Here is an 18,248-nt window from a genome sequence, read left to right as displayed (position 1 = left end):
ACTGAATCTAATGGGGTCCTTAATAGCCAAAGGAAGGCAAGAGGCAGAAAATACAGATACATATGCCTTCAGACAGGTTTCAATTTTAATTACTGAGGAAAACAAAAGCTCTTTCTAGGGCAGACACAGATCACTGTTTAGCCGACCAATTACAAAACAATTGATGGGGGAAGTTCTTAATTTTAGGGAACCAGTAATGTGTGTGTAACTACAGTCTATATAATGTAAAGTAACTAGGCTAGATTTACCCATCAATGGCTTCTTGTTTGCAATAACGGCAGTAAGCCTTGCAATATTTTGTTGAGACAAAGCAGACAGCTTTCCCAGGTCTCCTACTATGTACAATGACGCATTTGTTTAAAACACATACACAGCCGAAAAGAAAAACGGGAAAATCACTATGAAGTATTATGTCAATGTTTGAGATGTACTCTTCCAGGAACACAAGTTTTTGATTTTAACTAGTATGGATGAGAGAAAAAAAACAAAGACTTTTAAAGAACCTTGCCTTCTGAGAAATGCTGACTGAAAAAAAGAGAATATTTTCTCCTTAGAAACAAAACGTACCATAACATGTCAAATAGGCTGGCATTAGCTTATACTCTACTTCTAGGACTAGGTATAATCTATATAGTTATATAGTTTTGAGATTAGTAGGAATGAAGAGATGCACATTCTAAATATAGTGGAAGACCTCCAAAGAAAGGTTTTCTTCTTCAGTCTTTAACGTGAATAAAAGCAGTGTGTGTACTGCATCCACGCTGCAGGAACAAATAGGACAGATGCAAAACAGAAAAGACTCAGCAGGAACAGACTAAACTGGCGCTATCCAAGACAGTGACACAAGGCGTCTTTATCACATAGGGCAGTGTCATGGTTTAAACCCAGGCAGGCAACTTGTTCACTCACTCCCAGTGAGTGGTGCCGGAATGACAACAATCGAGGCCCCCCCACCAACTGGGGCTCTCCCCTTCCCCGCTACCAGAGTGCAACTCCCACGGGTTGAGACAAGAACAGCCCAGCAACCAATGTACAACACAAATCACCACCACTACTACCAATGACAACAACGATAAGGGAAAATAACAAGGGAAGAGAATACGATACCACCGGCCAAGAAACGAGTCCCACCCGGAAGCCCGTGTCCTTGCAGCTAACTCCCAGTCACCCCCCACCCCTTGGCTAGCCTGGGTCAGGCGCCCCGTCTCTGCTTCCTAACATACTCCCCTCCTCCCTGCCAGAGCATGAGCCTCACAAAGTCCTTGGTCAGGGTAAACATCACTTAGCAGCAACCGAAAACACTGGTATCACCAACACTGTTCCCAGGCTGGAAGTCAAAACACAGCACTGCACCAGCTACCACGAAAGAGAAACATGACTGCTACTGCTGAACCCAGGACAGGCAGAGATTAAGAACAGCCATAATCCTGGCCAGTTGGGTTGAATTATTTCAATGGAAATTTTGGGGGGTTTCTGGTTTATGGAGTTGTTTTTTTCTTTTTTTTTTTAATTGCAAATTTTTGCCAGCTGTCATTTTTAAGCGCACAACAGAAGCGGAGACAGTAATTCTTCAGGGTCACCCAGGCAGACATGAAAGTTTGGCTATCAATTGAAACTGCACTTCCTAGTACATCTGTTCTATGTTCAGCATCAGCATCATCTAAACACATTCTATGTGAGGAGAAATGCGGAGAACTGAAGGGGCAGGTGGAACTAGGTACGATTTATTTGAGGCTGCTGAGGAAGATGTTCGTTATCACTGCAAGGTCGCTCTTTATCACTCTTGAAAGGTCACTGTGAATAGAGAAGGGCACTTTCACTGGGTTAAGTATCACACCCTTTCCCCAGAGAGGTAGGGAGAAAGATCCAGGGACCTTGGATCCAAACCTCACCTCAGCTTACCAGGTACGGAGCAAGGCTGAACAAGAGACAATGTCAGACCAATTAGAAGAACATGATTAGACCTGTCAGCTGTATGGTGAGACTAAGCAGGATTATCCAATGCTCTGGTATTTTACCAACTTCCTCAAGAAGCCTACTGCCATGGCCCATCAGGATTACTGACATGCCTAGTAGATGTGTCCCTTTCTCCTGGTCTCCTGCTCACAAGCATGCTCACCTCTTGCCCACTCTAGCCCAGAGCCCCCCCGTAGCATTTTTAAGAAAGGGTCTACTGCACAAAAGGGAGACAATGTTGGCACACACAGCCACGGAGTAGAAGGAGAAGATACTGCCATAAAACTGGCTGGGTCATCAACAACAAACCAGCAAGTGTTCCACAACTTGTATTTTAATACTGACTATTAAGGAACCACAGTAAAACATTTTCTTTGTGTTTGGTGAAAAAAAAAAAAATAATTGGAAAGACATACTAAAATGTTGCTTAAAATTGACCAATTTGCCTGGATTACAGCTTTTGCAATCAGCCACACTTTTAATATGATTCATACCTTTCTGACTAGAAAGAAAAACCAAGCTGGCTAGTCATTGCTTTAACCTCTATTACACTGAACCAACTTCTACACTTACAGACACAGTATGATAATCAAATGTACAAATAAATGTAAAATAAGGCAAACAGATTTCATTTTTTTATATTTTTTGTCTACTGCTGCTCCTGCAAGACACTGACTTGAGACGTCCATGATTTCAGTCATTCCTGCACTCTGTGTGTGTCACTATGCTTTATGTGATGGACAACATTAAGCTTCTGTTTAACCAGTCATGGGTTTCATCAAGTGCTATATGCTGGTGATTTCCCTTTAGCCTTTAATTCTCTTACTCATGAGAAACACAAGGAATGAAAAGTCTCCTCCACTATCTATGGAAAAAAAAAAAAAAACATCTAATGCTGTACCCATTAGTTTCAATTTCCAAATAATTGTTGTGGCCCAAGGCAAAAACTGCAATACTTAATGTATATATCAGGTTCTGATTTCCAACAGTGATGCCTGTAGGCAAGTTAAAGTACACAATCAAAAAATCATTTGCATGAATTTGCTACCACATAGTTGTATGTACTTTTAAATCTTCTTGTTACATTTATCTCCACTTTCTCAACATTTAGATGAGCTCTTAGAAGGAGGGGGGAAAGTCTGTACCATAATCAGAGTCTTGAGATTAAGCTTTAATTTGCACTGATGAGGAAGAGCAAAGGAAGGGACAGACATACAACAAGGAGCTCTGAACAGAATCACTTACTATGTTCCATAGCGTTTCAAGGAATTTCAAGAGCAGAATATCATTTGCAATAACAAAACCAAAAGCTCTGCAACACTCCTACTCTGCTGTACAGTTAACACTCTATGAGAAAATATCCTAAAATGATAATGGCTATACAGAGTAACCTAGATTGCACAAAACAATCATATTGGAAATCCAAGTGTTCCAAACTGGGTTCCACATATTTAACCGTAATTTTGGGATGAAAAATAAGGCAGTAATACTTCTACTTCCTGGAATCTACTCTGAGAATCAGAGCATGCACTTCTTTCCCAGTATACATTTGGCCACTGCTTACTGGCCTTAAAAATTCCTTGTTAGGTTAGCTTCCAATAAAGAGGTAAATTAACATACAGACACAAGGTGAAGCCTTTATTGAGAAACTTACCTCAAGAGCAAACATTCTGTCCATCATACTTCTTGATGAGGTGGCATCAGCTACAATATGAACTTCCAGACCTCTGCCGACTAATTCCAGTGCTGTTTGCTGGATGCAGACATGAGTCTACAGAGGAGAAATCAAATGCAAAAAAAACACACACACACAAAAAAAATCATTATAAAACATATGCAGCACAATGCCAAAATTAGAGTTCAAACATTTATCTTTCTACCCCTGACATTATTGAAGAACTCAATCTGGGGTTTAAATGCCAAAGAAGCTTGAGACAAGAGCCTGTGAAGTATCACATTTCAAAGTTTATTATGAGATAATATCAAACCTGTATAACAGTAATAATCTGTATAGGACATCTGAGTTCAAAGCAGTATAAATTGACTTCTTTTTTTTTTTTTTAATAACAGAAAGCAATGCTAAATGCTACTGTGGGCCAACACACATTACCATGAAACAGTACAAGAATGACAAGGCACATACTTCTACTCCAAACAGGACAACGCTGCGGACTCCAGGGATCTCTGCTAAAGCTGCTTCAACTTCCGGTAATACCATTGAAAATTTTGTTTTAGGAAGTACAAGTTTAGCTCCTGTTAAATCAATTTCTTGCACAGTGCTGCCAAGACCTTTGGGATACTGTTCAGTTACAATAACTGGAATTCCTAAGAGCCGTGCACCCTGGAGCTGCAAGGGGACAGGAAGGAAAGTATGTAAGAAAATAAATTATTAAAGAACGATCATAGCAAAAGCACTGTTATTATCTAAAGCTGAATAACTAGTAAACTGGCTATGTATAATGTAATGAATTTGTATGTGTGATCAAAAGTCACTACAAGAAATAAAGCAAACACCATACCAGTCGCTGGCCCACGCTGATGATATCACCAAAGTACTTGATGGCAGGCCGGAATCGCTCTTGCATATCACAGCAGAAAAACACAGTGCTTGAGGGTGTCAAGTTGCCCAAAGTTGTCATCTGAAAAACAAAAATAAAGATAACGCTTTCCATGACAGTGAAGACCCTTTCAGAAAAGCAACAGAATAAGAAAAGTCTGCAAGACCTCTGCCAGGTAACAGATTTATGTTACTTTAAGTCAAAATAGGAGAAAGGTTTTTCAAGCATATCATAGTTTTTGTATGTTTCCAAATTCAAATGAACAGCTGATACTGAGCAGTATGGTACAGACATCCATAGGGAATCAAGATTTAATTAGGTGGGAGACACAAGTTAATGTAAACGTACATGGAAACTTGTGAACTCTGAATGGAAGCAAAGGATAAGGCTTCAGCTGGAGGCTACAAGGAAAGAAAGCAACCACATACTATCATTTAGTTGTAATGGAACTCAAGAGAACTTATATCCATTCAGAAGCTTCTTAGCAAATTGATAAATTGAATAAACTGCTTCTGGGAAGTAGCCATTAACTATAAACACTCCATTTTCTTCAGACCAACGCTATTATGTTTTCAACTAAAAATTACAAAAACTGTACAATAGTGTATTTTGGAAGAGCAAGGATGTATTTGGTTTACATGGCAAGGTTTTGGTAGTAAGGAAGGAGTGCAGGGGTGGATATTGTGAGAAGATGCTAGAAACTGCCACATGCTGGACAAAGCCAATACCAGCCAGGTTCAAGAAGGACTTGCCACTGGCCAAGGCCAAGCCCATAAGCAATGCTGGTGGCACCGCCATGGTAATATACTTAAGAAAGGGGAAGAGTACTCAACACTGCGCAGCAGCAGCAAGGAAACAGGAGTGAGAATATATGAAACAACTCTACAGACACCATTGTCAATGAGGAAGGAGCAGAAGGAAGTGCTCCAGGCACCAGAGCAGAGATTGCCCTTGCCTCTTGGAGGACTCCACACAGATCCTCCACATCCACCACAGGGCATGGGGATGTGCCTGCAGGAGGCTGCAGACCTGTGGCCCCAATGGAGAGTAGCTCAGGCAAATCTTCTGGCACGACTTGTGATCCTGTGGGGATCCACGCTGGAGCAGTCTGTTCTTGAAGGACTGCATCCATGGAAGGGACCCTGGCTGGAGAAGTCTGTTCCTGAAGGACTGCATTCATGGAAAGGACCCACACTGGAGCAGCCTGCTCCTGAAGGACTGCATCCATGGATAGGACCCATGCTGAAGAAGTCTGAAGTACTGCACCCTGTCGAAGGGATCTACACAGAAGTTTGTGAAGGACTATCTCATGGCAGATGCCACACTGCAGCGGGAGAGAAGTGTGAGCAGGAATGGCAGAGACAGTGTTAAGAACTGACTGCAACCCCATTCCCCATCCCTGTGTGCTGCTTGCAGGAACAAGGTAGAAAAGCCAGAAGTGGAGCTGAGACTGGGAAGAAGGGAGGGGTAGATGGAAGGTGTTTTTATATTTGTTCTTATTTCCTAGTTTCCTACTCTATTATTGTTTGGTTAATTAATTAATTAACCCCAGTTGAGTCTGTTTTGCCTATAACAGTAACTGGTAAGTGATCTCCCTGTCCCTGTCTTGACTCACAAGCTTATTGTCATATTTTCTACCCCTCTCCTGTTGGGGAAGGGGAGAGTGATAAAGCAGCTTAGTGGACACCTGGTGGTTAGCCAAGGTCAACTCACCACAAGGGAATGTGGAATCCCAAGTCTTTCATTGCTTCACCACATGTGTGCCAAGTAAAACAATTTTGATCTCAGTTTCCAAGGCTAAAAAACTGTATTAATGGTCTGTTCAAACTGTTGTGAAAGTTACTTGCACACTATAAATTGTAAATTCCCACACCTCTCGCATTTAATACACTACTACTGCTCAAACAAAAAACGCTCATAACCGCAGTGGGCAAAAACGCAATGCTGTTAGTACAAGCAATTACGAAGGCAAATGCAGTTAAGGACTGTAAAGCAGGTTGTCTAACACTGGACCCACTGGTGCCACAGGAAAACAGAAGAGCATGACAACGGCCATCAGGGGAAATCTTTGTCAATACAAAGCTACAGCTGCACTGAAACAGGCTACCACAAGTGGCAGGATCTCCATCCTCAGATGTTTTCAGCATTCAGCAAAATGACAACTGATTTGATGAAGAACTGGCTTTGCATAGGAGTCAGTGAAGGCAGTCTCGAGATAGCTCTCCCAAACAACATTTCTGTGATTCTATGCCATGTAGTAAATAAGGTCTGGGATCAAGAATGCTTGAAAGCAAAATACTGAATAACTGCCTTTTCTTGAACATCATCCATCTATGTGTTTGAACAATGCGAAAGCCAGTTGGTGGGAAGTATTGACATACAATTCAACATCACAGTGAGCATTCACAGTGACCCATTCTAACTCCAGCATTTAGTACCATCAGTCAATCATGACATTTAACTTTTCTATGGCTCAGAAGCAAAAACAGAGTAATTGGAATAGATGATATTTGTAAGCATGCCTCCTACTCAGAAAACGTGTCATCTTGTCTCAGCCTTTATATGACAAGCAAAGACCATTACTTCCTTTTAGAAATCATCTCATCACTTTTTTTTCTTAAAGATCATTTTGAACTACTGTAGACCACCACTAAAAAGTAATCTATGTAGAATTAGTTTACTGCCTTAGTGCACATCTACTTGTGTCAAGGCACCGGATGGTGCTACCATCCTTAGCAAAGGAACAAGTAGGAATATAGACCAGGAAGCCTTCAAGAAGCTGCACAGTCTGCCTCTACAGAAGGATCACCCAAACACTACTATTCTTCACAGATACCTACCTGATCTCACCTATACACAATACACAACACACAGAGCTCTTACATAATCCACCCTAGAGCTCTGCTACCTTTACCCTGCGGTGTTTTCTCACCCACACAGTACAGATGTATATATATATACACACACACACATATATACACACACACCATTTTGTTGCCACTTAGGAGCATTATTTCCAGTTCTGTCCATGCTGGATTTGAAATGCAAAGCATCACCATCCTCTTCCATGTGCATAACCATGCACAAACACTTATTACCATATCTCAAGACTCAAGATCCAGTCTCCCTTTAGTCCTTCCCCTTCCTTATTTTAAAACAAATCAATATTTTCAATCTTCCCTCCTACAAGTCATTTTCATTGTCCTCCCAGTTGTGCTTTTCAAATAGCAGGCTAGAGCAAGGCACGCAATACTTGGGTATTGGGTGCATTTTTCTGCAGTATTTCTCTGCCCGTAACATTTCTCAACATCAGGTCAGCTCCCAGCCCCTGCGGGCCCTGTTCAATTTGTACTTTCCAGTATGCTATTTGCTCTTTTCATAATTGATGATACTTTGATCCTCAAAACCATCCCGTGAACTCTCCCTCATCTTTTGTTTGTAGAGTTGATTACGTCTACCTTCGCACAAGAAGTGCTTCTACCTTTGTTGCTTCCACTTTGAACAGCATCTTACTTCAGGTTTTTCTCCAAAATGTCACGAAAATCCTGAATTCTGGTCTCCCAGATGCTTGAAGCTCCTTCCAGTTCAGCACCTTCTGCAAAAACAGTATTTGCCCTAAGTTTGGGCAATGAAATAGGTGGTGGAATATTAACAGACAGTGGATTTGGAACAGATCTTAGAGCCAAATTCAGTATTATTCACATTTGACAGTGAAGCACAGAGATAAAACAACTGCCTTTCTAACCAGGGAGCGTCCTCAATACAGACTTCCACTGAATCTATAATCCCATGTGTTTATGTCAAACATCACAGGGAGCTGGAACAAAAGGCTTATATCTGCTTTCCTCTATTGTCAAGTTGGTTTCATATGATTTAATTTATGCCTTCAAGTTTAATACAGCCAGCACTCTAAAATGAAGTTGATTCAACTATAAAAAAAAAAAGTTCTTACAAAATCTAACACCAGTAATATCTATGTTGAATTTCATATTTATTTCTGATTAACTTGCAGTCTGAATCAAACCATGCCATGCAACTTGTGGCAGAATACAAAGAAATCAGAAGAAACAGACATCAAAACTAAAAAAAAAATAATAAATAAATCAACACTTGCTGGTGTTACTTAGAAAAGCAGATGTGTAAAGGATGAGACTGTAGCAAAAAGCAGTTTGAAATGAAGTTTCATAAACAGTAGGTAATGCAGGCCATAAATAAATTCACAGAAGTATCTGCTGTGTATAAAGGAAAGTTTCTGTTCACTGGTTCTTCAATGTACCACATAAATCCTACCGCTCACTTGCTCTCAAAGCCATCCACCTCTTTCACAGCCTCACTGTGCCAGGAATATAGGGGACCTCCACCTCATATATCCCCTGACAGTGAAAACCACAGATGCCTGCACGGCTCCAGCACTACACTGTACCAGTGAGCTGGGGCAGGGGCAAAACTACACCCAGACAGCAAAGCCCAGACTGGCACACCAGCACCCACTTACCTTCACCCCAAGAGGCAGGGTGGGCAATGCTGGTGAGCCACTGCAGCTACCTGCGGGTCAACTACATATTTGCTAAATAAAAGCAAATCCACCCTACATATAACATCTATTCAGCCATGATACCACTAAACAATTTAAAAGACAAACACACAAAATCTAATAGAAAAAAAAAAACAACCAACCAAACAAACAAAAAAAAAAAACACAAAAAAAAACCACCAAAAAACACCAACACCAAATCACTGGAAGTTCACACACACAGCAAGTTTTTCCATTTGTTTAGCTTCACCCCTCTCAGTCACCAGGAGTTTCTCTCCTCCAGCCAGAAGTTAGCCACAGCACAACCAGAACAGGTATGTCAGACAGACATGTAACCTGATGCAGCTCTTCCACCCAGCTAGAGAAGTAATCTCTAGGACCTTGTCTGCACCAGGATTTTAAAGATACGCTGTCAAAAGTTACATACAGCTTTAAACCCTACTCTACAAAAGTCCTAGGTGGGAAAGAACAGGTGTTTCTTCACATTTATTGCATCTCTGCTGATTATTCTTAATCATACAAATGTGACTGTGATGAAGTACTGTAATTATAGAATCAGCTTTACAAAAATATTCACATATACTGGCTCTTTATCAGCAATTTCCCTGTGCAAACTTCAGGAAGCATTTGACATACAAAATGCTTTTTTTTTTTCCCCAGTATTTGTAATGAGCAAGTAAATGGAAGGAGAGAAAGAATCCTAGGTGACATCACTAGTCACATCATAAATTTCTTGCCAAGGTTAAGCCCAAAAAAAGGCAGAGGAGGACCTTGCAGCCTTGGTACTTTAAGGATGGCAACAACAAAAAGCAACTGATTACCATTGCTGCTGCTTCTTTATTTCTAAAAGGAAATCTGTAAAATTCAGTTCGACTTTGCTTCTTATCTTTCAAAGCGAAAAAGATCTGAAGAAATTCAGTTTAATGTATCAGAAAGGAAAAACAGGTTACAAGCGTTTCAACTTAGGAGCACAAACATTTATTTTGTGCTAAGCCGAAGTACAGTCTTTTGTATGCAATTCATCATTTTAAAAGGACAGATTTAGTTAGATAAGCACATGTTAACATAATTAAGAGAGTGCAAAATTCTTCATCAAAATCCAAAATTATCAGAATGCTACCTATAGAGGAAAGATACACAAACCAGGAGTCTGGATGTGAAGAAACCTCTCTGAACATTCTACCTTTGAGGAAAAGGAAAAAAAAAAAGCAAACACCTCCCCTGACCTAACTCATACCCTGCAATTCATGCTTCTGCTTTTCCTGGTCTTCAGAAAATGGACTTAGGGTCCTGCTTTAATGTTATTTCTATTTCCAAAACACCTGAATATAGCGATATTAGATATGTGTAAAAAGAGTGTAAATCTGTATACAAGTACTTCTATTTTATTTGCCTTTTCTTTCAGCAACAGTTTAGTGTCACTCTGCAAGCAGCTTTCTGCAAGAAACATATGCCTGAAACATCAACATGTCTTTTAAAAAAACACCCTGAACTACAAGTGCTTTTTCCAATTATATTATCTTCACCCTTTTAGCTCTAGTGTCTTAAGGTTACAAGTTTGCAAATGCAGAGCACAAATACTGCCTAAGTCACCTTGAAGTTATGAAAGCAACTGTGAAAAAGGCTCTCTTGGACATATATTTAAATGCTGCCTGACCTCCCCTATTACATGCCTGAAAAGAGCATAGCTGTCCTTTTGACACCTCTGAAGTGTTTTTCCTTACTGTTTCTCTCCTCCAAAGAAAGCTACAACAGTTAATGGCAAAACACAATTAGTTTTAGTAGCACGATTTACTTGCATTTATAGTCAGAAGAGGTTACAGTGGTCCTGCATTCCCCTGCCCTGACTGTATTACAGTGTTAAAATTTCCATCCCGGAAAAGCAGATGGCCCCTTTTTGCTAGTACTCAGGTTGCAAGCAGATGCCCTCCTCACCAGCTGGGAGAGGCCAAAGGAGAAGTCCTCCGCACTGCAAGTCTGTGGCTGAAGAGCTTCAAGGGCAGCAGCCAAGCTGAACGTCAGTGTTTACTGCATCGCACCACCCTGCCTAACACTGGATGGCCATTGAAACTTCAGCTGTTTTGCACCATGACAGTTAAACCAAACAAATGTACATGTACAAGCGCATTACAAAGGCACAAATATGACTGGAGAGAAAATACCCTGCACAGATCGAGCCTTGAATTGAGCTGCATGGAGTGGTTTAGCTTTCCAAGGGCAGTATACGGGGATTTCCTGTGAGATTACTGCCCCCCTCAACGGCAGGGACAGGAAATTGAAACAGCCCCATCAAATACCATTTAATGCTGACATTTCTTTAGCTACTGCAATAAAAGCATCCTTCTGTAACAGGTCTGCACAGGAATCAAAACAGGAGGATATCATTCCAGAGCTCAGGGCACTACTGCCCTAGGAGTTAAAATGCCATCTCTAGCTAAACGCATACTTGTATTTTATAAAGCACGCACATAAAAATACTGAAATTACTGTCTAGGGATATGGATTCTACTATCTGTGAATCTTAGTTTTAAACTAAATACATCTTTCTAAATATGAGTGTCTAATTTATCAGCAAGCAAAGGTTGTCCCTTTAGAAAGACATGTTAAAAAGCGTGTTTCAACCCACTATGATACACGCAGATGACAAACCTGTGTTAACTGTAGATAAAACATCAGAGAGGGGGAGAGGGGGGAGAGAGAAAGCACATGAGAGTGGCAAGTGCACGAATCAACGTACAGAGTACAACCTTCCCATCAGTAAATCCTGAAGGTCTTAAAAAGCGCAGCTATGACTGTATCAGACCAAATGTTCCCCAAACAAGTGATCTCTGAGCACCTGCCGGTGGCTTAAGGCAAGCTCACTGACAGCATTGTGATGTCTCCAGCTCATTCTCAGCTGCTGAAGCACATCAAGGAAGCAACTAAAATAATATACAAGTACCAACCTTTGCGTATCAACAGTTGCTATTGTTTAGAATGTTAACCATATTGGCAAAAGGAGATAATCTATTAGGCAATTCAGTACCGGCTCATTCTGAATCCCTGTAGTCAGTCTAAGCTGCATAGTGCATCTGCACTCTGGGAATGACAAATCCTCCTATGTCTCAACACTGACCTTTTACACACAGATCCACGTCCTGCTACGAATGCTCAGGCTGCATTTACAATTTTAGTGCAGAAACCATCTGCAAGAGTCTTTACAGAGCACTGATCTGCACACACAAACAAAATTCTGACCTGCACGATTGTTATACACACTCTGTTTTTAAAATCCTTGCTGGAATTAAGCAAGGTATGAACCCACACCAATTCTCACTGCAGGCTGGAGGGACTGCCCTTTCCAGTGTCTCTGGCCGGGCCCCCATCCATTCTGCTTCCAAGACACAAAGCAGAAAGGTTTCAAACTGAGTATTATGAATGAAGAATGATGACATTAATAGCAAATGACAAGTTACTAAATGAGCTTGGTGTTCTTAGCCACTCTTTCCATACACAGGACTAAGGAAAGGACAAAAAACTCCAAAGGCATCCTTGATGTACAGCTTAAGCAAACAGGTCACCTTGCAAGTTTACAGGTTCAAGACACTACAACTGATCATGATCTACAAACAGCATGAATTAAACCGTTTTTGAAAACATAAAGAGAATGCCAGCAATGTTTCAGTTTTTATGACATCACTTTTTCAACTTAGTAATACTGGCTCAACAAACTAAAACTTCTTAATTATAAATTGAGAAGAATGTTCTAAATTAAAACAGTAAGTACGTAGATTTTTTAATTATTTTTTAAGTTGACTTCCTTGATGCTGGAGGAAGGAAAAAAGGATTTATTTTTTTTTTTCTTCCAGTGCAACTACTACAGCACAACTGGCACAAATCTTCAGTGTGCATGAAGATATCTTAGCATGAAACACGCATACTGTATCTGCCTGGCAGTCTGGTTTCCTGGCTTATGGCCACAAAACAATCAAGTTATGGACCTGTAAAACATAAAGAGCTTTTGGGGGCAAGAAACGATAGAGAAATCCTGGCCACTACGAGCCATAAGACCGAGCCCTACCAGAGCCCTCTTCACCGGCATCCTCCCAGCTTCCACCTAGGCAGCATTACCTCCGGTTGAAACCAGCAGCACCAGGCGCAGGTTTTAAAGGAGTATTGGTTACTTCTGCCACTAGGCTACTTTCCCATTCATGCGGGCCGGGTAAGTTCTCACTCGCTGAAGGCAAAGCCCGGCTACCACATGCGTGCTGCGCGGAGTGCACCTGCCTCACCTCCGTAGTAAAACTAAAGTTTCCGCGCACAAATAAGCGAGCGCGGCTTGCGGGGCTGTGCCCGCGACTCCAGCTCGCTTCGGGTGGGCTTCTCCGGCCGCCGCCGCCGCGCTCGCTCCCCGGAGGACGGGGTAGGGACCGGGCAGCCGCAGCCCGCGGCAGGACGGGGCCACCCCGCACACCTGTGGCGGCCGGTCTCACCTGTATCTGCAGCGGCACCAGGCGCACCTTGCAGCGCTCGTTGACCAGGAAGCCCTTGGGCAGGTCTATGTACTGGCTCCACTCCTCGGCGAAGAGCTGCACCACGAACTTGCGGTGCATATCTATTTGGTCCCCGTAGAGGCTGAGGAACTTCTGGATTAGCAGCTCGTAGCCGGCGCCATGAGGCACACTGGAGGGCCGCGCGAAGACGGAGAAGCAGAAGAGGACGGGCACTGAACCGCCGCCCGCCGGCGAGCAGCCCCCACCAGCCGAAGCACCGACTGGCTCCGCCGCCGCCATCTTCAGGGGCAGCCGCGCTCAGCTCTGCCAACTCGCTGCGGCCCGCTCCGCCACTCCTCCTCCCACCGCCTCCTCCTCCCGGCCGCGCGGGCGGTGCCGGCGGCCCCCAATCCCGGCTGCAGCTGCTCCTGCTCCTCCTTCTCCTCGCCATGGGGCCTGGAGCGGCCCCGCCACCTCGCGGGGCTGGGCTCGCCTCCGGGGCGCCCCACTCGGGCGGGCACTCTCTCTTACCGCCGCCGCCGCCTCTCTTCCGCGGAGGGCGGGTGCCGCCTGTCAGGCGGGCGGCGGGAGGGGCAGAGCCCTGTCACCCGGCGGGGCCAGCCCGGGTCCCGCAGGGGAGCGCAGGCGGCGGTGGGGTCTGGCTTCTCCCGCCGGGGACGTCCCCGTCGTGGGGTCGGCGCGGCCGGCAGGCAGCTCGTCTTTCCCGGGGCGCGCCCAAACGCCGCAGGGCTGAGCGACTGGGGTAGGGGGCTGGGAGCCGCTGTGCCGCGGCGGCGGGCTGACGGGCTGCAGGCAGGGCGGGCGGTGGGGAGTGGTGCGGCCGCACACCGCGGGAGCTGGGGAGGAACCTGTTGATGCGGGTTGAGAGGTGCCCGGGTTCTTTCAAGTGTGAGCTAGTCCGATCTTAGAGCTAGATAGGGAACAGCTGCTCGCTCTACCGGTACCGAAACCGGTTGTTGAGTGTAACACGAGGCTTTTCTCGGGAATGTCAGTTTGTGAACTGATGCACGCAGAGGTTCCGAACCTGCAACTGCACCCATAGATCATCAGCAGTGAGCAGGATGCCGTGTATCCACACATTACATTCTTCCCAGCTTCGTGTACTCTGCGGTATTTCCAGATTCATTAACCTGCTTTTGTTCATTTTTTTCCTTTTTTTTTTTTTTCCTCTTGTGCTGCATTGTGCTTGGCAGAAAGGATCCTACTATTGTGTTACACTTGTAGAAAGAAAATCCTCTTAACTCCAGTGTTTTGGATGTTTTTATGCGCTATCCAATCAGCTGCACCACCACCAAGGTTTGTGGATGTCTGCCTGGCTCAGTATTCTCAAAGTTGTTCTCGTGCCTTACTGATGTGAGAAATACAGAGCTGTCACATTAAATCGCAATGACGTTTCCATTAGATCCCCCCCCAAATAATTCATTGTTGGTGCAAACTGGTTTAAAAATTGCAAGTACAAGGAGCTTTTCACAATTCCGTATTTACACACTCATTACCTACTAGGCACTGAAGCATCCTGAAACGTTTGGTTTTTACACTACCAAAGAAGCAAATGTGCAGTAGCTTCTGCCCATTACAGGGAAAACATTCAAGTTTCACTGTGTCTAGGTAGAAATTACACAGTAAGGTTTTAAAAAGATTCCATCGCAAGTCTGAAATACACATTGATTCTGCCTTCTATTACTGCCGGTGGATTCACAGAGAATTTGCGCCTTCATTCCAGAGGAGGTAGTGACATCTGATTGTATTCATCCTAAATGAACACATCTCTATGATTAAGAAGTGCTTTTAAAAGAGTAAATACGCAGCAAGTTCTGTCCATCTGCGGTCTGCTTAAACACTTGAGCCTGTCTCGTGTGACAATATTTAGCTGGGAAAACAGCAATTTTCACCTCTAGAAACACATATATGGGAGCATTCGGTGAAATGTATACAATTCTGTTCCACCTGCCAGGTAAAATATATCAAGAAGACAGGGTTCAGGGCTTCCTTTAATTCTTTGTCCATGCTTACTGCTGATTTAATTTATGAATACAGCCAGTCATTAATGCTGTTACAATAGAGGCATATGGGGTGAACAATTTTATGGCTTACTCATTAGCTGACTTGAATCAGTTCCAGATTTCTGAGAGAAAAGGTGACAAATTGAATACTCAGTGAAGTCTGTTTAGTTTCTGTGACTTAAATTGGCTTCCAGTTCTTAATTTGTACTTTCTTTTAATTGAGTGCAGTTCCAAAATTCAATGTATTTTTAAAATGTAGCATGGGTAGGGTTTTGCTGATTAATGGTATCTTAAATGAGCTTCCTTTTTCCATTATGGCATTATAGCAAGATTTTTTAACTAATACAGTTAACAAGATACACTGTAGCAAATTCTTACCTTTCTACAGTTGCTGTCTACCATGAATATATTTGAATACAAATTACTCAGTTAGTATGCAGAATACATAACTGATATTTTGGTAAATTGACCAGATTCAAGCTTATTTAAATAACTGAAAATTTTGGTAACAGAGTAACCAAACATTTGATAACATTTGAGCTATGGGGATTCATCCAAAATCTGGATGAGCAGGGGCTCTTCTACTGCAGGTGACCATTGACCCTGTCTGGCTCCGATCAAGGAACAGGAAGGGAGAGGGACACAGACATACAGAGTGGGGGCTGCTCCTCCCTCTCTCCCTGTCCAAGGTCTTGCAGGCAGGGCAGGGGAGGTCAAACACCAGATCTCTGTGCGTGCGCATAGGAAGGTAAAGCGCACATAGGAAGGTAAAGCCCGATAGCTGCTTTCTATGCAACCCATTTGTCCTTGCCAAGTGACACCTAACCTTGGCTTTTATCTGCATCTTAACTCCACTTGTATCGTAGTACACCACCTTGGATCTTTCTGCATTTTGAATTCTCTCTCTTCACCCAGCCACTCCACAATCATTCTTCTTTTTTTCACTCCACAATCAGTCTTTTCATATGTAGTTGAGTTTTAACTCTGAAAGCATTTAGGTCATTTTGAGTGGCTTCCTGTGCTTGGATGCTGCTGTCCCATAGAGAAAGACACCTCTCATGGAAGTAGATCTCAGACTATGATTTTTTCTACCCCAGACTCTGGTAATCTTAAATTTTTGAAGAATCATCCCTGAGACACATACTCAGGAAGGGACTCTTTCCAAGCATCACCAGCTGGGTGCGAGTTAAATTCACTGACTTTTCATGTGCCTTCTAATCATACAGATCCTGTGGCAGCTTCTAATTAAGTTGCAGAGGTCTGGCACCATCACAAATACGAGGCTCTAGCACACATAGAAAATCCAACATAGCATTTTTTGCTTCACTTAAAGAGAAGGGTTTGATGAGCTGCACAGGGAGAACGTCCAACAATCCACATTATATTGGCCTAAAACAAAGATGTCCTTTTACCCAGTTTGAACAATAGGTGTGTGTTAGAGAATTTGTAACACATCTCTTTGGCACTTCACATTGCAAGCAATGTGTGATTGGTTCTTGAGCACAATCAAGAAAAATACATCTTCTAGAATGTCAGTGTTACTGATCTCCAGTCATGGTTTGGCTTGGGTTTTTTTAGGTGCTGCCAATCTCACACTTAAAAGCTCAGCATATGCCAAAATCATAAAAAAGTGGATATAATCACAGCAAATATGCCTTTCTGGTGGTACATACAATAACACACTATAAAGAAATTTACTGGAAACTACTGAAGTATCAGAGATTTTAAGTGAAGGCCACATTTCCTTAGCACAGTTCTAAAATTTCTATCAAGTATTCCTATTAGCCAGTCCATTGGCATTCTGCTCAGAGACAAGGCTCTGCCTCCCACATGGGACCTTCCTTTCCTGCAGCAGAACTGAACAAGGTCATCTATCTGTAGCCTCTGGAAAGCATTTGTTTGTTTGTTTTTGTTTGTTTTCAGCAGTTAAGAAGCACATCCATTAAGTGCTAGGATGGGTAAGGTGAAAGAGATGGAAGCTCATACTTAAGATGTAAACTTCATAAAGGGAAAAGAACTCATTTTTTTGTAAGACAAAACCAGTTCATTATCCTAACTTTTGAACGAGGGTTTACCAGTTTCTCTATTCAAAGTTTCAGAAGTATATTTTCTGCCTGATTCATTTTACTTGGGTGTTTCAGTCTACCTGGAAGCCTATCATATGGTCATTTTCTGTAGAACAAAACACAACGTTCTACATTTGAATAAACCTACAAAAATTACACTCTCTCCAAACTACTCCATTGAAAATTACAGTTAAATCATCCGTAGTGTAAGTCCTAGGAAAAAAAATAAGTTACTGCTCTGGTGGTGCCTTCTGTATGAGTCAGAAAAAAATGTGAATGGTGAGGCAGTCCTGTGCAGTTTTGTGCCTTGGAAGTGCAAAGCAAGGAGGTAACTTTAAAATCTGAGAGAGCCAACAGATTTCTTACAAAATTTCTTCCTCTTTGGCACAGCAACTGCCTGAAATTTACGCATCCGCAATAGGAAGGAAGTCAAGGGAAAGGTAACACCCATACTTCATAAATTGACATCCATAAATACACTGCCTTTCTGAACAGTTTCATTGATTTTCTATTGTATCAGTGTTACTCTGTTCCCCTGGGATATTTCAGAATGCTTTTCATCTCATGTCCAAATCACTGCTTTTATTTCCTATGATGGCATGTCACAGATAACATTGATAAAGCAATAGCATTGCCAC

At 42.6% G+C, this 18,248-nt stretch overlaps 1 protein-coding gene across 3 annotated transcripts in view; it reads right to left on the bottom strand.

Moving 5' to 3' along the window:
- ISOC1 (isochorismatase domain containing 1) overlaps window positions 1-13,909 on the bottom strand; it is a 70,186-nt gene extending 56,277 nt beyond the window's left edge. The window contains exons 1-4 of one of the 3 annotated variants that reach the window (XM_062617462.1): window positions 13,521-13,909; window positions 4,476-4,595; window positions 4,100-4,303; window positions 3,611-3,727 (exon numbers count right to left, since the gene is read on the bottom strand). In XM_062617462.1, coding sequence (XP_062473446.1) covers window positions 3,611-3,727; window positions 4,100-4,303; window positions 4,476-4,595; window positions 13,521-13,820 — 741 coding nt within the window. In that variant the 5' untranslated portion in view covers window positions 13,821-13,909. The remainder of the gene's footprint in view (window positions 1-3,610; window positions 3,728-4,099; window positions 4,304-4,475; window positions 4,596-13,520) is intronic. The other 2 variants (XM_062617464.1, XM_062617463.1) reach the window with 2 other exon arrangements.
- Between the last annotated feature and the right edge of the window lie 4,339 nt (window positions 13,910-18,248).

The sequence above is a fragment of the Pezoporus occidentalis genome, unplaced genomic scaffold (assembly GCF_034315485.1).
Source record: "Pezoporus occidentalis ecotype Australia unplaced genomic scaffold, CSIRO_AGI_Poc_V1 ctg196, whole genome shotgun sequence".
Lineage (NCBI taxonomy): Eukaryota > Metazoa > Chordata > Aves > Psittaciformes > Psittacidae > Pezoporus > Pezoporus occidentalis.
The sequence above is the reverse complement of the archived record's forward strand: the minus strand, read 5'-3'. Positions and strand labels throughout refer to the sequence as shown.